The 23,850-nt window shown below is 39.1% G+C and overlaps 1 protein-coding gene across 2 annotated transcripts in view; it reads left to right on the forward strand.

Annotated features, from left to right (window-relative positions):
* Positions 1-16,842: 16,842 nt before the first annotated feature.
* map2k5 (mitogen-activated protein kinase kinase 5) overlaps positions 16,843-23,850 on the forward strand; it is a 34,953-nt gene continuing 27,945 nt past the window's right edge. For both annotated transcript variants that reach the window (XR_015857612.1, XM_088371557.1), the window contains exons 1-5: positions 16,843-17,276; positions 17,375-17,423; positions 17,683-17,750; positions 21,013-21,082; positions 22,207-22,247. Coding sequence is in view for 1 of the 2 variants with exons in the window: in XM_088371557.1 (XP_088227683.1) it covers positions 17,178-17,276; positions 17,375-17,423; positions 17,683-17,750; positions 21,013-21,082; positions 22,207-22,247 (327 nt within the window). In the remaining variant the exon portion in view is untranslated. The remainder of the gene's footprint in view (positions 17,277-17,374; positions 17,424-17,682; positions 17,751-21,012; positions 21,083-22,206; positions 22,248-23,850) is intronic.

The raw sequence follows: 23,850 nt of genomic DNA on the forward strand, positions 1-23,850 counted from the left end.
AAAAAGTCTATCCTGTGCAATGAAAGTATTCACGTGATTCTTACTCCCCAATTTGCTCATGAATCTGTCGACCAGCTGTCGTAATTGTTAAACCTGTTCAATACTTTGGTTTGTTAATCCCTACGTGTGTGGTTTACTGCACACCGCGTTGGGCTGAGCCACAGGGCATGCGTGAGCTGGTCATCTGGAATACGACACACACGATCAAAGCAATAAGCATTTTTTCCTCTTCAAGGTTGGTGTCTCTCACATTCAAAAACTTGGTATCCATGTAGTCTGTTAGTTACAGTGAAGTTGTAATTACACAAAAAAAAGAATGTGATGTTGAGCAAGGCTCAACGGCAGGAATTAGACACTCTGTCTGTAGACCTTTCAGATTTTAGTGGTCCATCTGCTTGACTGTGCAGTTTTGAGATTTCCTCAACCCCAGAGGCGAGTTTGGCAGCATCCTCAGAAGCAAACAGAAACAATAATTACCGGCCCAGAGCATGTAGACACTCTTGTTTCTTTATGTGCTGCTGTGTGTTGGAGACTAATGAAAAGCATAACCATTCCTCCTGTCACAGACGCACCGCAGGGGTTAGAATATGAATGCAGACTTTGTTCTGGTACCCTTGGGGTAAAAGAGACTGCACGCCCTACCAAACCACTTGCGTGAGGGTTCAAATAGTTGGGCTGCTTGAGGAAAAAAAGCTTGCAGAGCTGTTGCAGGAAAGGTAACCCTGTTGAACCTACCATTATGTAATATTTTAATAAGCTTGCCTCCAATTTGTATTAACTACAGCACCTAAATAGTCTGATTGACTGACTTTTCATTACCAGAGATGAATTAAATATGCAATAATTCTAACTTGTGACTGACACCAGCACTGAGGAACAAATTGAATAATCTATGTTCTAATTAAATTGTAGGTGCATAAAAATGCACTGCCTCATGCTGAGAGTTGTAGATAACCTCTAATGTTGTAAACCTCGTGTGGCAAAATATGCAAAATATTATCATGCTGTGCGTTTCTACTATTTACTACATATGCAGTATATAGTAGTATTGTACTGGAGACTTTGAAAAAGCCTCTAAGTTAAATTTTCTAATGCTTTTGCTGTTGGTCCTTATTAAATGACAGTTTGTAAGTGCTACACTGACCTCTGCTGGCTGGAAAAATAAATCTGCGTGTACCACACGTCTTGCCCAAATCCAATGCCGCTGCTACGGGAGGCCCAATTAGTTATTAGGTTTAGGAAGAAGAAAAAAAAAAAAAACCACATAGGACCGGGTTAGGTTTTGCTTTCCTTCCTTTTAATCACCATTTAAAAAGTGCATTTTGCATTCTCTTTTATTGTCTTTGATTAATATTTAAATCTCTTTAATGATGGCAAACATTGAGACAAACATGCCAAAAATAAAAAAATCAGGAAGGAGGAAAACTGTATCACACCTTACCCAAATAATTTTATTTATTTATTTATTTATTTATTTATTTATTTATTTATTTATTTATTTATTTATTTATTTATTTATTTATTTATTTATTTATTTATTTATATGTTTGTTTGGTTGGTTGTTTGTTTAATTTTCATTGCAGTCCTAACAGAAAGATCAGCAACAGTGAGCGTTTTGTTGTTGTTTTTTGGTCACATTTATGACAAAAGATTTATCACACTTTTCCTCACGTCTCCATTTGGACATGCAGCAACATGTCACTAGAGCGTGCGATTCCATTTTATCGTGAAATTCAGTGACAGTCACACACTTATCCAAGACATTCTTGCGTACTACAAGTGAAATAACCAGAAAGGGCAAACGTTTCATCGCTCTCCATCATTTATCACTGCAACGTTGAGAAATGATCACAGGCGGGTATTAGTGCCTTGTGTGCATCCATGTGATTACAACTAATTGGGACTAAATGTGCATCACATGTTTTGAACAATCTGTTGAATCACTAGAAATGAAGTGTGTACTCATAAGCACATGAGATGAATAATCATTTGTAACCTAATGCATATCAACCCTTTATGAAATTTGTAAATGAAGCTGAATTTTAATGTTGCAAAGTCGCAAACTGTTCGTCCTCTACAGTTCACATTATACACTATCTACAATATTTTCTCATTTTTGGGAATGGCTGTAGTTACAGTGCTCTACTTGCACATATTGAAACTTAATTAGATTTTCTTTTCACTTGTCTTCATTAGGGTTGCGGCTCTTCTGGAGCTTATTCTAACCGACTTGCAATAAAGCAGATAAGAGCAAGAAATCAGCATTGAATTGTCATGAGAAGAACACATCATGAGAGCATTACATTGAGGGATAAAACCGAAGAAATAACGTGGGAGCGAAGGAAACATATACTTACTGACATCCATGGGCTGTCAGCACTCTGATTAATGGTGCTTGGAATCCGTGCTTGGTGGAAAGGTGTCGTTGAGGTGTCGAGAGAGCCACGTACTGAACCAGAACTAATAGCATTCAACTTGAACAAGCTGTCTAGCCTGCTGCCAGCGCAACACCAGGCATGAAGAAAAGAGCAAATCAGAAAAGTTGAGAACAAACAAACAGCCAGCCAGAGACAAGATTTCCATTTCATGCATCTGCCTACTTTGTTTCTTTTACCCTGAAATTAGCAATGCTATATCAGGCTAGTGTAATATATATGTAATATATGTACATATATTTTTGTTTTTAAAGAGGAATAATTCGCTTTGTCTTGATTCAATTGGATTACAATTCATAAGGCTCAGTTGAAATTTTGTTATTTCACAATATGAATTAACTGATCAATCGGATGGTCAGTCTCTCAGAAGATTTTCGTCACATCTTATTTATACGATTCTTGTATTGGCTAGTTGTGCCCCAGGAATGTAAATCGTAAAGTGAATGCTTAATCACATCCCGTAAGTGTCGAGATTCGCGAGTGTTTCTCATGTTAATAACCAGCTCAGTGGGCATCAACTCAACACATAACACATTTAACAAGCCATGTTTCCTCCTAAACTCTGGAAAACACAAACAAACTGTCTGTTTTCATGGAGTCTACGTTGTATTAGCCAATAACATCATTCCATCATCTTTGCTTTTGCTGAAGGCGACAGCGAGTCCAACAGCTGGGACATAATGAAGCTTTCAGGCACTTGTTCTCCCCTCGTGTAGTGCCAGCCTCTGCTGGCTTCTGCCACATGTTCCATCATTGCACTCCAAAGTCCTTGCTGCCAGAAAAAAGAGGATGTCTGCCAGCAAACTGGGTACCTGCTAGTTCCACACTGGATTAATGCCTCTGGGGGGATAGTTGGGTTAATTGCTTATTTCCTGTTTATTGGCAGGGTTCTGTTATCGCATGTTTGGTGGGGAAAATCAGCTTTGCTCAAACATTTGAATTGATTTGGAAAGTAAGAATATACTTGAAAGAAAATAAAAAAAGAGTTAAATATTCCTGAAGGGCTCATCTGTTTTGAGAAAGTTACCAGCGCGAATTAAATCATTAGACAGGGAAAAATGAATCCCAGCGAAGGAGTTGGAAGACATGAAAGGCTTCAGGAAAATGAAGTTCTGATACAGGAGAGACCTGACCTCTAAAAGTCTCTTTTACACAAATGTCATGCAAAATAAATACTTTACTGAAACCTTATGAAGAACTCATGCATGGACTTGATACAGGATGGACCGTTTATACACAACATTGACCTGAAAAAAAAAAAAAAGAATGGAAGAGGGACCATTATATATCTTGTTTTGTAAATGAAAACCGTGGGATGAGATCATCCGTGTAATAGAAAATGCCTTGCAGCATGCCCTGGCATGTCAAACCCTCAAACACGGTAAACCAGACACGAAGTTTTGACGCCAAGTGGACCTTCGCCTGTCTTTGAAAATAAAGCCAGATGTCTGCATGGAGAGTACCTTGACCAGGCTATATTTAAACTAAAACACCGTGCTTTATTTTTTTCAAAATAAAATAATAAAAAATAATGATATTTGTCTTTTTGGGCAATAGTTGATAATTTAGTTAGAATTCATTGTGTGTTGCTGCTCATTAATTAAATGGTTTCATTTATGCCTCACTCATAGCCCATTTAGACTGTAAATGTGGAACATTGTCAAAAAGTGCTTTATTTTGAAGTAAATGAGGACATCTCTGAAGCCTACCTCATCACTGATCCGTGCACATTTCGACGTTAAACATCTGGAAATTGGCTTCTACGGCACTATGGCTTTGCCATCATCCTCCCGTCATTAGGTTTCTCTACTGCCCCGGGGTTCATAATGTCGTTATCTTACGTAGAAGCGCACGATAGTCACGTTACGTGATGGCTCTTTACTACTTTATTGAAGCAGCCTGCCATGCAGCATGCTTGTCTTATTCCGTGGACACCACAGGGAAAATAGGCCTGATGAGAACGCAGGCTTGATGACAGGCGGTTTAACATTTCTTGCGTCAAACATCATTGAATTTGGGGATTAGGCAAATAAAAAGCATCATTGCGGCAAGCAGGAGAAGCTCTGTAGTAGTGCCACACGTTTGGAATGGGCTGTTTGGGAGCTGCTATTATGCCAGTTTGCCTGCATGAGCTTTAGTACTTGTTCACACTCTCTTTTAGATACAGACTCAGTTCATTGTATTTCCTGCTCACATTTGTCCATACAGAATTGTAGAAATGCGCCATCACAGCATTACTAGTTTTAATCGAATGTGCAGTCAAAATGATTAGCCGCAATGTCTTAAATAATGTAGTTGTAATTACAAACAGATGGAAGGCTTTATTTGCACTTAAGGCGGCTATGTGCATGGGAAATGCAGTGTGAAGAAGAATAATTAAGAAGTTAGAGTCTTGTTTTTTCCAAGTTGCCATTAAATAATTAACACAGTGATGTAAATTTGTTTTAAATTAACTATACGGCTATATTAATACTTTGCTTGCAGCCTTTGGGCCTTCGGGGTGGCAAGAAATAGTTCATTACTGAGAGTTCAGCTGGAGGCTTTCTGCAGGGAAACTGTGTAACTACTGTGGCGCATCATGCCTCGGTGCTTTGTTACCTAAGGGCTCATCGGGGAGACGCTAAGTTGAGGAACAGCCGTTACACCCTGCACCCCCAACTGGAGCGTTTGAGGGAGATTACGAGCTCCTACTTTAAATGAATGAGGGTCCAAGTGGTGCTTTTACACATCCTTCAAACTCAGCATATTGCAAGTGTAACGTTTTTCCATTCAATGTATGCCGTGATCTTCCTTCTAGAGTTTGCTCGACATACTTTTTTATTCACACAAAAAATAATTTAGTTTAATAGTCTTGTCACCAAGTAATCGAAGTTGTTTGCTGCAGCGCTTTTATTATACAGCAGAGGTCGCTAGAGGCTACGCTTCCACGATTTGATATCACGCAGAGGCCCAAAGTCAAATGCGGACAACAGCCGTGCTTAAACCTTAATTCAACCATTTGTGTCTGACTTAGAATGATACATTTACTGAGTTATGTGCTTAAATCGCATTTTTTAATTTATGCTGTGACTTTGCGTGTGCGTATTGCGAGCAATAAATAACACACTTGAACAAGAGATTCCTGGTCTGAGTTTCAGCATGTTAAAAATTGTAACAATTTAACCCACGTCACACTGGGAAAGGTTTCAGAATTACAGAAAAAGCAAATGTGGATTTTACATTTACAATGCAGTTTTGCTGCTGGGAATAATTAATTCAAAATTAAGTGTATTGCATAAAACGCAAATGTAGATTTTACATTTACACATAATGCTGTTTTGTTAGTTAAATACGGACAAGGTTAACCTGAAATATTTGTTTGATCTGTTTTAAAGCACTCATATATCAAAACCACAAGTGGCTGTGTTCAGAATCACATTCAAACTCATGTTAGATAGGCAGCACACCCTTTCCAGCATTTAAATCACCTCTAAATAAAGTCAAATAAGGTTCAGCCATTCTTGTAGCCTTGACAATTCAAGCCAAAGTCCCCAAAGAGCGTCCACTGCATCACAGCAATGTTATTTTTCTTTGTCATTCAAGAGACGAGTGCAAAATCATTTCCAAAGCAATGAACATACACAGCGACTAAAGTCAAATCATGCGTCATGACCAAGAAAAGTATATGCCCGTCCAAAATTGAAGATGATAAGAAAACTGTGAGGCTGACAACAACTCCAAAGGAGGTGTAGGTATTTCTGGAAAGTACTTTCTCATGCAGCAATAATCATGTTTCCCTAATTTACAAAGAAAGTGAAAAACACACTTGAAATCTCCCCCAGGCATTTAGTTTTGGGGAAAATGTGTTACGGTCCAATCAATGAAATAAAGGTTGTGCCTTACAAAGTAACAGAAGACGGCTTGGACCAACACTGTGCACTTCATGCCTACTGTGATGAAAATAGCACACAGTAAAGCAAGCAGATGGTTTGTAATATAAGTGGATTTAGCGACACCAATGCACAGGGTTGCTTGTGAGTTACTCATTAGGTGAAGGATGCTCCAACAGTACAAGCTAAACACGCTTTGATCATCATTCCATCCGAAAGCGCACTTAGCTGATAACAATAGAAGCGTGTATTTAGTACCTAATAGTGTCATTACAATAAATTACTATAAAAGCCATATCCTTGTGAAATTGGAACCCGATATTTCTACTCTCGCAATTATAGCCTCCTTCAGGAGGGGACGTATTTATGCACAGCAGTTAGCGATGCATTGATTTAATATGTTTCTAATCAGGACATACAGCTAGAGGGCCCAAAATGTTAATTTTACACGCTGCTTACAAAGTAGCCTTTGATTTTCTGTCAGCGCAGTAATTACAGTGTTTTGCCACTAGATAGAGAGAGCGCTTTGTCTCCTCTAATTATGAGATAATCATTGCTGCAGTGCCAACGTGTCGTCTTCACCTTTATGCTTAATAATATTTTTGTGGTTTTTTTGTTTTTCATTTTTGCCCTACTAGCTTTGCCTTTCCATTCACAATGTGACGTTGTTAAAGCCGTGGCAGTGTGTTTCTTCGTGTTGGAGCGCGGCAGCCTTGTGGCTGCAATTGTTGGGGGTATGGGTGTTGTTAATTACTGGAGTAAATGGTTGAATTGGAGCCAGGCTCCACTGTGATTGCAGAGTGGTGTGTCGAGGCAGAAAGAGGCAGAGGGCTGGAGAATTGTTTCTACCATCTGGGGATGGAGGGGAAAAAGAAGGGGAGGCAAAAAAAGGGGGGACAGTGGCACACACAGGGGCTCAATAGGTGGCCTCAGCCTTGGGGTGCGCGGGTCCATATGGAAGGCAACACTTTGCCGCGCTCTTTATTGCACACCTTGCTGTTTTAATCATTGGCAAGCCTGTTCACAGTGCCTAGAGCAGCGGTGGCGGTTGTTTGTCTGACTTCCACTTTCCCTGCTCCATCACACTTCTTATCAAAGCACTGCGAGCAGCGCTACTTTTGCAGCTCTCGGGATGAATTGCTTTGCCTTGACAACATTTGTATATGTGTGAGTTAAATGGTCTTGGACGTGATATCATTTTGGCCTCTAATTGCCTCTCTGTAATTACGCGGCAAAGCAGAGAGCGCTTTTTCCATTCACAGTTTTGAGTTTTCAAGGAAATTGAATGGGATTAATCAACAAATGTGATGGGAACATACAATGGCAATTATTGTTATTGCTCAGATGCTGTCTATGCACTTAATGACATAAACATCTGCAATAAGATCCAATACAAGTGCTGTATCCAAAATTCCGCTTTACTACTGTGATTATTGTTGTAGCGGTCTATAATTGCACTCATCATTCTGAACGGTATTTTCTTGATACAATTCATGAGCGCAACAAATGTGCAAATATCTCTTTGTATGCTCTGTAAAGTATTATTTTCTTATACACATCTAACAGTTTACATTTTTCCTTTTCAATTGTTGTTCAACAGCTCACAAAATAAGATTTTATTACTGGCGTTAAATTCCCTCTAACATCGCTTTTTAATGTACTGGCTGGAACAGTGTCAAAGTCAGTCTTTATGCAATGGTTCACAGTCAAAAACATTGAATTGATCTAAAAAGTCAGCTGCAGTATGTGGACCACGACACAACTAATCACGCAAAGGACACACGCACACACCAATATAAGGCTAAGGACAAAGGCTGTGCATATTTTGGCCTTTGCCATCATCACGATGGCCAACTGTGATCACTTTCTTCATGATTAAATTCAGCAGAGTGCTGCTGATGGCCAAATTGTTCAGCCACTCCCCATTACTGTCTTGGGAGGGTACCTCAGAATGCTTAACACAGCAATTAACAACTTCATTAAGTGCCGCAGCCATTGTGGCACTTCTGGAGCCACGCAACAAGGACCATATTGATGGCAGGGAATTGCCAGTTGGCCCTCAATTGATTGCTCAATTGATTGGCTCGGATAGGCATTCGTCAATGACCCAGGGAAAGACGCGCATGTTATGTTTCTTGTCTCAGAGGAAGAAGTCGTCATGCGGCTGCTGTGTCACACAGTGATAATGACCTGCCAAACTGGTTGTGCGGCCTATCCGAATCCCCCTGGGTATGACACACACACACACACATGCCTGGTATCAATCATTCACTCTCACCTTGTTCCAAACACACACACACACACACACACACAAACAATGCCACTAGTCGAAACACAGTGTTACGATTAATGTTTCGTTTGTAGAATAGTGTGTGTGTGGAAAAGTGTGTTGGCTTGTAAATTTGACATAGCACATTGAGTCACAATTCTGTTCCAACTACTAATAATGGTGAATTGAAGCTACCAAGAAATCGATTACCAGGTCATCAGTAGCCTTTGGCTGTGGTTAAAAACAATGCTAATTTTACTACCAACATTATCTAAGAAGAAGCTACACACTCTTAAAACTGCAGGGTCAAAAACAACCCAATTTGGGTCAAATTGACCCGTTAGTGGGCAGATGCAATTTTTAACCCAGCATTGTTAAGCTTGTAATATATTTGCCATATTTTCAATTCAGGCTTGGGACCAAGAGACCCAACATCATACTTGTGTTTGCACTGACGGCGATTTCCACCATTCAGCCATTTATTAATGTTAAATTTACTTCAACTTCAGTGATCACCAAAATGGCGACCAGCTTCATCTTTTCATCCCGCCCAAATCCAGTCTTCAGTTCAATCGGTATGAATTCGTCAAATAACTATCCTAACGTCAATTTAATGTAACTCAACCTACTCACATCTGAGCTTAGGAAAACAATCCAATATTTTTTAGTGTGTATGAAAAAGACATGAACGTTAACACTGACACACACACACACACACACACGCACACACACACACTGGAATGTATCTGATAGACACACGTAGTGCTCCCAGGAGAGCAGTTAGGGATGCAGTTGCAGCTAGATATAGGAAAGGAGTGAAGTGGTGGTAGGACGTCAAATAAACTGTCATGTCTTATTGTGTCAATGAAGTAATTCCCTTTTAAAGGCTTGACCCTTGACCCCGGAGGAGCTCCACAATTGCACAGTGCATCAGGAGAGCCAAGAGGTAATAACAAATGACTCAAGCGAAGGGGGCCAGCTGCGACGCCACAATCATTTGGAACCAATTACACCACTTAACCAGGTAGAGGTTATCTCTAAATAATAAATGAAAGTTGAAAAATATTGGTCATGGAACTGGAAATGAATTGACCCATGACACATATCTAAAGTATCTTAATGCAGTTGCAAGATGAGCTTTCATAATTACGTATTATTTATTTTGTAGTTCTATATGCTACCATTAAAAGGTAGTGTCTCATGGACTACCTGAAATACAGTATAGTAGTCAAGACTAGGTCACATCTAAAATGTTGCAGACCAACATCAACCAAATGTGTGTGTATGTGTGTGTGTGTGTGTGTGTGTGTGTCACAGTGTTTGACAGTTTCTGTTTTGTGTGTGTGACTGCTGTGGTTTGAAGGTGTTCAACTTATGACCTGTAATTACATTGCAGCAACTTTCCTCTCATGTCTCAGCAGTGCAGGCTGCTCTCATTCACTTCAATGACCTCACCTCAGTACCTCTGCGGCTCTCACATTCTTAACAAAATAGTAATGACTGCCCGGGGAATGTACTAATTCTGATTTTACGCCATGTGCTCGACCCATGAAATGTGGAACAATTAGTGTTTTCTTTCTGGATTTTTATTTTACAATTGAACAAATGTGACACTTTTCTGCTCATTCCAAGACACTTCAACAAGGGTAGCTTAAGGAAACAACACAGCAAGGTCACTACTGTCCAACGCACGCACGCACACACGCACGCACGCACGCACACGCACACAAAAATGCTCTGCATCTATTTGAATTCAAACATGAGATGGAGAAGATCTGTTCTAGAAAATGTGAAGGTTGGTTCCAGGTTGAAACGGGTGCCCTTGTGTGGTTCTGTCACATTGTGTAACAGAGCCACAGCTGCACGACGGCAGATTTTAATGAAAAAGCGGGGGCTGCCACGTCCAGGTAGACCCCTGGAGGTTGTCTTTGCAGTGCTTTGTTATATCCTACAATGAACCAGACACACACACACACACACACAAACGCACATGCAGACACGCACACACGCTGAATCAGACAAATATTTCTGTTATTATTTATCACACACTCATAAAGCTCTATCATGAATGTGAATGTGTAGAGCACAAATACAATACAGTTCGGCATGTCCTTGAAGAGTTTGTTGCAAAGTAAAACATCTGAAAACTTCCCTCATGTCACATTTGAGTTAAATCACCCGTCTAGCAGGTTTCAACATACATAAATATAGTATTTTGGGTGAAAATAACAATACAATAATGGGTGTATATATTTTATATATTTTTTTAATTAATCACTTTTTTTTAAAGCTAGTATTTATTACAGTCATGTTTAGGCTCGTGAGAATTTTGCCACAAAATAAAAAACATGAATATGAATTATAAATCTCTTATGTTGGCAAGCATTTCAGCATGCTTATAGAAATTTGATCAGGGAACAGTAATGATCATGTTGTCACACTTTCTAAATATATATTTTAAAAGGGAAAATTCGACCAATGGCGTGACTAAGGAGTTACTGTTTTTGATATCATTTACCATCACTTAAACTTTATGACCAGACCAAATTGAAAAAGGTAAACTGACCAAAGGTCAAAAGCATCACTTACTGCAGGAGAAGGACCAGCAAGCCACCTCCACCACTGTGACCCGTTCCTTATTCCCTATCAATTATTGACATGCGGTTGTCTGCTGTAAAGGCAGCCAGACTTTCCGTTGATGTGTTCAATGAATATTTCAGCTAACAAACCGGTCACCTGACACTGTGTACTGAAATAGAAGCTGCACCCATGATGTGCATTTACTGCACATTCACTGTCAACTCACACTATTGCAGCTCAATTCTGTTATGTCATGACGTTAAATATTGAAATGTTTGTTTTCTGTTCAGACAGTTAGCAGAAGAGGAATTTAATGTACTGTATTTTCCGCACTATAAGGCGCACCTAAAAATCTCCAATTTTCTCAAAAGCCGACAGTGCGCCTTATAATCAGGTGTGCCTTATATATGGACCGATATTGAGCCACTACAGCAGGCGTGTCCAAAGACCGGCCCGCGGGCCAAATGTATATAGCTTATATATGGACAAAGTTTTAAAATGGGCCATTCATTGAAGGTGCGCTTTATAATCCGGTGCGCCTTATATATGGACAAAGTTTTAAAATGGGCCATTCATTGAAGGTGCGCTTTATAATCTGGTGCGCCTTATAGTGCGGAAAATACGGTAAGCCAATATGAAATGCAATAAAATTGAGGGGATACATTTTTTTAGTGAAGTTACTGAACAATACCAGGGAAAATGTTTTCCACTCATCCTTTTGAGCACTTGATTTAAGGAAAAAAAGTCCAGACACGGACAAGTATAAAATAGTAGTAGAATTTTATATCAACGAATAATCTTTATTCTCATTTATGCCTTAGCGTTTAACAGTTTAATTATTCAAATGTCACAAATATAATAATTGACATTTTGATGCCTCTACCTTAATCAGTATCGATATCGGGGAATATTTACTCGTGTCGGATCGATACCAAAATAGTCAATATCGCCCACCCCTAGCCAAGACTCAATCTGATAGTTTTCATACCTTTGACCAATTTGTTCCAGTCATCGTATCATGTGGCGAAAACGACACATTCAGCATTCAGTAAAGTCACTTTAGTGGCAAAAAAAAAATAGAGCCAGTGGAGCTGTGGTGTTGTTATTTATGTTAGACACAGTTGGAAAGCAGCCTCTATGGAGAGGACACAGCTCATAAATCTTGCTATGGCCCCTATGAGCAGGTCAGAAAGGCACCAATATTTCCTCTTTATTAGAAACAACAGAAAGAACACGTAGCCGTAAAAGGGGGGGGGCGAAGAGGTGAATCTCAAACAGGAGTAAGAACAGCTAAAGCGTACTTCTACACAATCATTTCTTTAAACATCAGCTCCATTTATCGTGGCTTTCCCACTCTGAAACACTTTCGCTTATGCTGCTTTTGACCTGAAGGTCATTAACATCTTTTCGCTGTTATGTGATAATATACCGTCATTCTTTTCCCCTATATTATCTTTCAATTGACTAATGTGCTCTGTATTTAGACTTTTTATTTAGTAGCTGCCTCTGACTATATTTTGTGACTTGGATTATTTTAAGTGAAATAGAGAAGGACCTGAAAATGGCCTTTGCGCATTGCCTTCAAATCATTAAAACCAGCCCTGTTCATCACATGTCAACTTTGAGATGAACTTTACAGGAAGGTGTAACAAATGATGTCAGCCACGGTGGCGATTCATGGCTGACGGCGTGCCATAACCCTCTATATACCCTGACCTCAATTTGGAGTGTGCGTGTTGAAGGCCCATCTGAGGGAGATGGTATCGATCTGAGTGGCTGCTCAAACAACGTCAATAAACAACAGGCTTCGGGCTTCAAGGCTGAGGAGACGCATCTCCATTTTAGGAGGGTACGCATCTGGATCACAGAGTTTGGACAAGAGAGTTAGCGCTGTTGAATTCACAGCAGTTCCTCTGAGTCACTGACAACTTCCTCACTGTTACTGCCAACGAGGTAAGTAACCGCAAGCGCGCACGTGCATGTTGACTTTGAATAATTAATATTTATGTTGAAGGACACAGCCGATTGATGTAGCTGTCAATAACTGGAAGAGCAATCAGTGCTTAAAAGCAGAAGATGAATAGTGTTTGGAGATCTCCTAGATCAGCATTGCAGTGAAAGAAGACAGAGCCCAAGTTGGCTCTTCAATCGATGAACAAAACAATCCAACAAATACACATGATTAATGAAATAATGATCACATCAACAAGAAAAGGAAGCGTAGGCAATTAAAAACAAGGCATAGTACACAATACTGCACGTTTCCTTCTGGTCTCCACTGAATCCTGGTTAAATAAAGTCCGCCTCATATATTTAGAGTCAAACTGGGCTCTGTTTGTGCTAAGCAGCTTGTCAATACGAAGAAAAGAGGTAACAGCCAAGAGAGGAGGTCTGATAAAATGACTTTTAATTACCAGACAGTGAATGCTGGCCTTCCTCTTCCACTTTCTCATCCAAGCAAAGTCAGGAGTTTGATTTCTGATAATGTAGATTGCTGACTGAGCGTCATCCCGCTTGCCCCTAAAAGCAGAAGGTCCTAACGTCAAGCCCTGGGAGAACGTGTTTGACAAATGGGCCAAATAGATCCTCTGCTCTTCATCTGAGGCCACTGCTTGTGGAGGCACTAATCAGCGCACTTGTTTTACCATGTTTTACTCATGCTGCAATTAGACATGCAATCATTTTGGCATGCTCAATGGACCTTCATCGTGAAAGTTGGCCCAGGAAGCACAATACTGCACTAATGGCCAAGTCATAAACAGTGATGCTCCGTGCAGGAAAGGTAACAAGCCGTGCTCAAGGGCACCTTGGCAGAGCTGTGGAAGCAACTCGACGCTTCCACAGCAACCAATCCCAACAGCCATGCTTGGGTCATATTGCTTCTCCGCCAGGTGTTGAACCTGACACCTGGTCCCAAGTCCAATATCTTCTCAAACTGGGGTCTCCGGACTCCCGGTGACCCACAGGGCGTAACTTGTCGTCCGCCAAATGATGGTCAATAAATTATTGTGTTGAATCAAATTAGAAAGTTCTTATAAATATTCACACTGATGACATGACTGTAATGCAACATTATGATGTGAAGTTGGAAAGTCAGACTTTTTTTACTTCAGACTAGTAAAAGTGCACTAGAACGCCCCTAAGTTGCAAAGTTGAAAAGAAAAAAGAGCCACATGTTCATCAGTGGACTTCGGTGTCACAGCACTCGACAATTGCTATACAGACCGTGAATGGCAAAAAAAAAAAAAAAGAAAAAAAAAAAAAAAAAAAAAATATATATATATATATATATATATATATATATATATATATATATATATATATATATATATATATATATATATATATATATATATATATATATATATGGCATGCCGTTCAGGAAATTAATATTTGAATATATTGAATGAACTTCGGAATATATTGAATGAACTTCGGAATATATTGAATGAACCTTGAATATATTGAATGAACCTTGAATATATTGAATGAACTTCGGAATATATTGAATGAACTTCGGAATATATTGAATGAATTTCGGAATATATTGAATGAACTTCGGAATATATTGAATGAACTTCGGAATATATTGAATGAACCTTGAATATATTGAATGAACTTCGGAATATATTGAATGAACTTCGGAATATATTGAATGAACTTCGGAATATATTGAATGAAACTTGACTGACGTCATCATTGCCGCCATCTTGTACATGCATTTCGTTGCTGCCGCAATTATGAACCAGTCAGCTCGCAATATCGTGTCAGCTATTCTTAGCAATGATGACATTGTCAATGCACTGGCGAGTGCTTGTACCACCCAAAATCCCCCGGAGACACATGCCCAGCAATATAATACTTTGGACGAAGAAGTCCAGGCTGCTTTTAATCGGGGCAGACCTGGGCGCACAACAGACCAGGCTTCTGTTAATCATCGCAACCTCAGCTTGCCATCGACCTCACAGCAGTGCCCCACAACAATCTACGCCCGTTCACTAGAAAGGGCCCAAGACAGAAGAAGTAAGAATAGGTAGGGTTAATTTAAACCGCACGTTGAGCCGTGAATATGGTCCGTGAAAATATTGTCTGACATTAAACCGCCCCGATTAAAAGCAGCCTGGACTTCTTCGTCCAAAGCATGATATTGCTGGGCATGTGTCTCCGGGGGATTTTGGGTGGTACAAGCACTCGCCAGTGCATTGACAATTTCATCATTGCTAAGAATAGCTGACACGATATTGCGAGCTGACTGGTTCATAATTGCGGCAGCAACGAAATGCATGTACAAGATGGCGGCAATGATGACGTCAGTCAAGTTTCATTCAATATATTCCGAAGTTCATTCAATATATTCCGAAGTTCATTCAATATATTCCGAAATTCATTCAATATATTCAAGGTTCATTCAATATATTCCGAAATTCATTCAATATATTCCAAAATTCATTCAATATATTCCGAAGTTCATTCAATATATTCCGAAATTCATTCAATATATTCCGAAGTTCATTCAATATATTCCGAAATTCATTCAATATATTCCGAAGTTCATTCAATATATTCCGAAGTTCATTCAATATATTCCGAAGTTCATTCAATATATTCAAGGTTCATTCAATATATTCCAATGTTCATTCAATATATTCAAGGTTCATTCAATATATTCCGAAATTCATTCAATATATTCCGAAATTCATTCAATATATTCAAGGTTCATTCAATATATTCCGAAGTTCATTCAATATATTCAAGGTTCATTCAATATATTCCGAAGTTCATTCAATATATTCAAGGTTCATTCAATATATTCAAGGTTCATTCAATATATTCCGAAGTTCATTCAATATATTCAAGTTTCATTCAATATATTCAAGTTTCATTCAATATATTCCGAAGTTCATTCAATATATTCAAGTTTCATTCAATATATTCCGAAGTTCATTCAATATATTCAAGTTTCATTCAATATATTCCGAAGTTCATTCAATATATTCAAGGTTCATTCAATATATTCAAATATTAATTTCCTGAACGGCATGCCATATATATATATATATATATATATATATATATATATATATATATATATATATATATATACTAGCTCGACTTATTTATCTATTTATTAATTAATTAATGTATTTATTTATTTATTTATTTATTTATTTATTTATTACATTAATTTAGTTATTCAAAATAACTTTACATAACTCAAGGTGATTTACTGACTGCATGAAGTTATCTGGTGAAATGAATGACATACTTGGAAGATAAGATATTCATTTATTTATATAAGTCAACGGTATTATGATGAAGGTTTTGCTGGAGGCCAAAATGTGTTGTGCTGACCCAAAACAAAATAAAATTGATCAGAATCAGCTATTGTTTACATTCGCCCTGAAAGCTTTGAGGCACTCTTTCCACTATGCTGCATATGATCACAGCAAGTATAATAGTTCAATTCCATTAATTTAATCCCCCTCTCGTGCCTCAAAATATTTTTTTACAATAACGTGCAATGTTAACATTTGACGATGAATCATAACGAGTCAGCTAATTGAGACTGCAGTGATTTGTCTGGTCTGATTCAAAGAGTAATTGAATATTTGAAGAACCTGCTTCAGACCAAAAGCACGTTTGATTCGCGTCTACTTTCTCTTTTAATTTGAAACGAACTGAACGGATGTCAATTCTGTGCTATTACTGGGACACTTTTGATTTCCTTTCAAACACATTCATAGCCAAGCATACACAATACAACACGCTAAAACTTTAGCAGAACGGTTTTTGGAGTTCTTTTGGCTCGTGAAACAATTATGACGTGATTCTGACTCTCACACAGTTACTGTTACCGTCCTTTAAGTGTGTGCATGACTTAATACAAGCATATGGACTGAAAGGGATGCTAACGTGTGTTAGCATACGTCAACAGGAAATTAGCTCATTAGCTTGGATAAATGTTGTTATGAAGCTTATTTTCTCGTCCTTCTATTAACAATCTGCTTTAGTAGCATCTTCATAATGGACGCCGAGGCAATTGTAATCCGAATAAAAACTCCGTTAGGGGACATGGATTCTTCTGTCGACTGTCCATCACTGCTAAACTTCAGTGACTTGCTGGTAAGTCCAGCGATGCTTTTGCTGCTATAAGTAGCTATGAAATCAGTGTTAGTTATTTGATTTGTTTCATCAAGGTTCAATCGTATATTCTGTTATAGGTCGCTATCAGGGATGTTATGCCCGAAGCCACCGTCACTGCATTTGAATGTAAGTGTACAGTATTTGAAACTTTACCAGTGTTTGAGTACTGTTGTTTTTTTAATATTAAGAGCAGAGAGCTTTCTCCTGCGTTGCCCTCAATACAAATTCCTTTTTCATTATGCTCGTATCACTTCCTGTTGAATTACATTCTTTAATAACATACCTGATTTAGTAACACATTCATCTTGTTGATGAGTACATCTGGTTGCATCTTTCATTAGTTTTATTTTCAAAAGTTTAAACTACCTCTGTATTTATCATTTAGATGAAGATGAAGTTGGTGACAGAATCACTGTGAGAAGTGATGAAGAGCTCAAAGCCATGTTGTCATATGTAAGTACAGCAATGATTGGATTTCCGTTTGTTTCTCATTGTGGCACAAAATAATAAGGTATTGGTTGTATTTTCCGATTTTTTTTAATTATGGAAAAACATAAGGGTGCCTATTGTATTGTAATGCAGTTTCTTATAACTGGGTACTAGAAATAGAATTACATTCTCTCAGATTGTTCGCACAGAAAGTAAAAAGTTAAATGTGCGGCGCTGTCACATGACTGGTTACGACGCAGTCCAGTGTATTAATGTCCCATATCAAAGTGAAGCAAAATATGCATTGTTGCTGTCTTGAAAATCGTGCAAAAGATGAGATGAGTTCAGCAGAATTACCAGCATGTCAAAGTGACCCAATTGTGGAGCGCTGGGGCATTATGTTGTTTTATTCTTGTAGATCTCGTGCTAACATCTGGCAACTTGCTAGAAAAAGATGGGAAGGTTTGTCAACTGGTTGTTAGCTGCCACTTGACATCATTGTTCACCGATAACCTCTTGATGTAATTTTTGTCGGCACAACCGATTGTACCTCTCTGAAGAGGCTGTGAGCATGTTAGGCATTGATACTGGCTTCATTGCGTGATTTCATTTAGGGCTGATCAATACATTATATTGATACATTTGCATTCCTTTCAAAAGCGGCTTCTGTTTTACAAAGTGTGTCCTCCCTGATTGCAAATAGAGAAGACAAAAGCACAGTCACTGTCATTAAGTTAGCAACTTTTACCACTATGTTTCAAAATCACGACAAGCGGTTTTACGTTCCGCTATAAAGCAGACATGAGTGGAATTATTTGCTCATTGTTTTCAGTATGAAAACAACACAGTGAAAGGCAATCACACGCATGGGCTGGCTAGACTAAGTGTTGTTGTTTTTTTATCACAGACACACGCAAGCCGCTGCATCATGGCACATTTTAAAAAAAGAGATTTTAGAGCCATTGTGCATACTATGTCGGCTTAGAGAGAGGTGTGTCTATTTTACTCATGTTTGTGTTTACTCAAATATCAGTGTCCAACATTTCTTTGGTCATATACAGTGTCTTATCAGTTTTTTTAATGCGATGATCCGACAACACAGGCACAAGCGCACACACTGGTTAGTGTTCATGAGGCGGACAGTACGTGTAATGATGTGTGATGGGTCTCTCTACAAAGAGGACATACTGACAGATAAATGGCTGTCGATTTTTGATTATTTATTATTCAGTACTTAAAGATTCGCCTCATTAAGAAGCACACACGAAACCCCCACCCCCTCGGGCTGCTCCAAATCTGCGTTCATCTGTAGATGTCTTTTACCACCCCCCCCCCCCCCCCCCCCCCCCATCAACTCAGATTTCCGCAGGACCCAACTTGTTTCAGGAAGATGGGACGAGTAATGTACGGTGAGGGTAAAGAACAAGTCATGAAACAAATCACACTGCGGAAACATGTATAACGGCGACAACTGCAGTTGAACAGACTTACTGGTGTTTCTTGACAATACTGCTGACAAAAGTTACTAGATCAGAAGATCTAATTCCAAAGTGTGTAATGCTATACTCACCGTTAAAAATCTCTATCCCAGCATTGCTTTGTCCACAACATTCAAGTCATTTGCAGAATAAATATTTCGCAAACAAATACAGCACCTCCGTAATGGTTTCCTTGTCCCATCGGGACAAGCATGTTTGTGAAAAGCTGCTGACCACTCGAAACGTCGAATGTACACTACATGCATTCCCATCATGTCTTTTTCGAGTCAGTCCTGGAGATTTGCCATAGTTGCTTGCTATTTGTTTTGGGATTCATTAATTTCATTTGATTTCATTGTGGGCAGCTGATTTTATGCCTCGACATAAACTTCAGTTTATCAGTTTGTTTGTATGCATCGCTAATCTTTATCTCACCATATTATTTTTTTCTCTACTTAATAATTCCCTTCCTCTCATTGCTGAATAAAATGAATGCTCAAATTCAGCAGTTAATTAACATGAGTCTGCAGAGGACATTTACTGTGAAAAGTCTGGCCATCAGTGAAAACACTGATTGCTACATGCTCCTGCGAGACCCACTAGTCTTGCAGGCATCCCTAATCATTATTGGACACCTTGAAAGACAGATGCCCCTGTTCAAAGTTAAAGACTGGCCTCTGTCAGGTGCTAAAAAAACATGTGACCTCATCTGTTCCTCAATCAGCTCCCCCTGGAGGTAATGGCTCTAATTCCACCATTCCTGCTCCCATCGCCCCTCAGCCTGCTAATGATGATGAGACCCTCTCCCTGCTCTTGTCCCTTTAGGCTGAGCGATTGTATTTGGGATTGGACACAGTTTAGTTATTGGCCAACAATGGAGAATGTCTTTTAATAACACACCTTCCACAGATTTGGCGGTAATTGCCAGCTTAATCAATAAGCTAGCTGAGCGGAAAATTAAAGGTACGCGAAGAGCGCCCTCACAACACGTGCGACATGTTTTTGGTATTAGGCCCATTGTTCAGAAGTGGACGAGTGAGAATGCCGGAGGGCAACAGCGGAGAGCTAGAAGCGAGGAGGGATGTGACAGTGATAAATAGGCCGTTTAATAACAGCTGTGCCACTTGGGTAGCCATTCTGATCCATTTCTATCCAAGCCGGCCGGGCCCATCGTCCTCCATCCCTCCCCCGCAATGAGAGAAGGCATTTACATATTTGCGTAATGACTTGAGGCTTCATGCCGGAGTGTAAATGAAAAGATACAATTAACACCTGTACGTAAAAACTCCACCGATCTGTACGTTTTAGCAACCGTAGCGGCGGCAAGGTCATCGTGTTAATTGTTGTTGATTTGAAGGCTCCTCCAAAAAAGGAGGAAGATGCACACACATGCAGACAAACTCACAAAAACATACACCCGCACTTTAACAGATGGTTTGGTTAACTGAAACATCAATTATTGCAATGGCTTGGCAAGTGTCTGAGAGGCTCCCGTGTGTGTCTACACGTGTTAGTCCTGTAGGATATGAGTGTTTGGTGAGCTGTTGACCTGGAGGAGAAAAGGGTAATACTACACTCCTTCACAACAAGCCCACGGGGCATTAGTCCTCATCGACAACAGATTTCAACACAGCGTGCGCACATTTTGGAAACTCATTGGCTGGCGATTGAGCATTTTTGCATTATTTGAATCCACTGAAGCGAATGTCACCCGTATTTTTCATGTTCATGTCATTTTAGCACACTTTGAGATAGTCTTCTTGGTGAAAGATAAAGCTTGTAACAATGAGTTTTATTTTTACCTTTAGTACTGCAGTACAATGAATGAACAACGCATGAATGGACAGCTTCCAGAGCCTCTTCAGATATTTCCACGAGGTATGAAGTAATTGCTATTCATCATGAATTTGAAGAAGATATTTATGATTGATGAGTTCGCTATGAGACACCTCCTCAGCTCTGGCTGCGTTTTGTAAAAATGATGAAAGTGGCTGGAGGTAACAATGTAGCCTCTCAACCCGGGGTGGCCCATTAATTGCGAAAAGGAGCTACATGAGAAATTTGAAGGCTTGCTGAAGGCCAAACCAAAATGCTAACCTCAACTTTGTCTATACTTTGTAATGTAGAAAAAGTCTAGTCTTGTTATGATAAATAGCTACATTTATAGATAAGGTGTGCATTGTTAGAATTTAGAAATAGTCATTCCAAACAAAATTCTAAACGGTTCTTGAAATTACATCTTTAAAAATGAAAAATAATTGTTAAATTACCGTATTTTCCGCACTATAAGGCGCACGGGATTATAAGGTGCACCTTCAATGAATGGCCCATTTTAAAACTTTGTCCATATACATATAAGGTGCACCGGATTATAAGGCGCACCCTCAATGAATGGCCTATTTTAAAACTTTGTCCATATATAAGTCCATATATTTGGACACGCCTGCCGTAGTGGCTCAATATTGGTCTATATATACGGCGCACCGGATTATAAGGCGCACTGTCGGCTTTTGAGAAAATTGGAGGTTTTTAGGTGCACCTTATAGTGCGAAAAATGCGGTATTTGCACCAACTGATGCAAGCTGATCCGAGTCAGAACTCCCAAAGACATAGCTAAGCGGAAAAGTATACTGTGCCTCTCCATAGTTTCCATCATGTTTTCAGTATGAATGCTTTTCCAATCTATCTGCATGTTTGCTCATACATACATCCAAGCAAGCAAGCCCCAAGGGCTTAGTGACAAAGAATTGTATTGTGTCCTACAGTGCTTTGATATCCATATTTCTCTCACTTCTCTCTTGTACATTTCAATGCCCGGAACTGTTTCCCTTCCTCCAAGCCACCGGGGCGTCTCAAGAGGCCAGCAACCCTCTCACTTTCTTGTCTTTAGCTAATTTCAAGTCACCCTCATTTCATTTCTATTTTTTCTTGATAAAACTGAAGTGATGCATTTGTAAATGGCCCAGTGATGTGTTCTTCAATCTAGTCAATTACTGTTTCAGCCGGCAAGACTCCGGGGATCCGGAACATACATGGCCTGAAGGTACCTATCTCAATAATTGTTTCAGCTGCCTTACACAGAATGAGGAGGAGGTATTGAAGTGAATGGATTGGTAACACCGTGTTCCACTTATTGAAATGTCAATTGCAGTCAAGGCTTTCCTTCTGTCTCACTCATGTCTACTTTTTTATTTGTACGGAGTGGGCTCTGGTAGGACTTTTCTGTCAGTGCACTCCACTACCCCTTAAAAATCATGTTGGGCACATGTTGCTATTGAATGGAAATGCAACTGGTTGATTGATAGCATGTCCTCAATCAAAATGATCAATATTATAGACATCTTCATTTGAAAAATAAATCACCCCTCCCCCATCCTAGAATGCATGGGCTATTGCAGGCTTTATGTGTTGAATTTCCCGCGACGCTTTGACTCCGGCTAGTGCACTACGACGGTCAAGGGTCCGTTATGACAAGAGGATGTTTTCCCCCAAACCTTTGGAAAACATTCACCTCTTTTGTCTCATGTTAATATAAAAGTAATTGACTGAGTAGAGTCGTGTGTGCTGTTTAAATGAGATTTTCCTGGGCACTAATTAAAGAGAAAATTCCTTCGCTTTAGTGGACCCAACACACCCGCCTTTTGACCTCAATTAAAAGAGTCATTTTCAGTATTCCCCGAGTAGTCTCTTGTCTTTTCTTTCATGTCTTTGGAGTAAACATGGATACACATGAAAAGATTTGAGGGACAATGTCCCTAGTGAAGCATGACATTTTGAATGTCCTAACTTTCCCATCGTTCTTCAGTCTTATTGATGTGATATTTACTGTATGTCCTTGAATGCACCATCATTTGAGAACTGCTTTGGGCTTTTAGCTCAAAATAATGTAAACAGTGAAGAGAGACAGTTATTCATAGACCCATCCCTCAATTATCTATATTCTCCTGTTCAAAATATTATGCACCACAGGATATTGTGTTTTTGAGGGACTTTGTAATTTTGGAGGGGTGTTGTGAAAGTAATCTTTACGAAATGTCCATAGCGGCTGAGATACAGTTCATTTTAGCCTATGGCTAGTTTTTGTTTCCTGATTATTGTGAAAAACAATATCATGATCAGTACCTTCTCATAAATGAATATCATAAATTGTTACGAATTTTCTTGTTTTGGACGTGTTCGAAATAAAGATATCAATCAATCAATCAATCAATCAATCAATCAATCAATCAATCAATCAATCAATCAATCAATCAATCAATCAAAACAACTAAAGTTGATTTGAGGAAATGTTTTGTTTCAGAGGTGTGTATCAAACTGGTAGCTCCTCACATAAGTCAATAATTAAATCGCCAAGTACCTCTCAGTTTCAAACATGTAGGTGACCTTTAATTCAGACAGTGATTTCCAAACGTTTAAAACAGTGGAAATGCCTGTATAAAACCCCCCGAATAAAAATACTTACAAGACATGAGGCCTATTGTCAAGATAGAAATAATGATTGAAGTGATGTGTAAAATATATATATATATATATATATTTAACTTTACTACCATTGCACTTAACTGTCTTTTGCCACTTAATTCTATGAGTTCCAGCGAAAATATGTATTCACTTTAACTCTAAACTTGGCCAGGTTATGCACAAGT

The sequence above is a fragment of the Syngnathus floridae genome, chromosome 3 (genome assembly GCF_059516105.1).
Source record: "Syngnathus floridae isolate MCC-2025c chromosome 3, RoL_Sflo_1.0, whole genome shotgun sequence".
NCBI classification, from domain to species: domain Eukaryota; kingdom Metazoa; phylum Chordata; class Actinopteri; order Syngnathiformes; family Syngnathidae; genus Syngnathus; species Syngnathus floridae.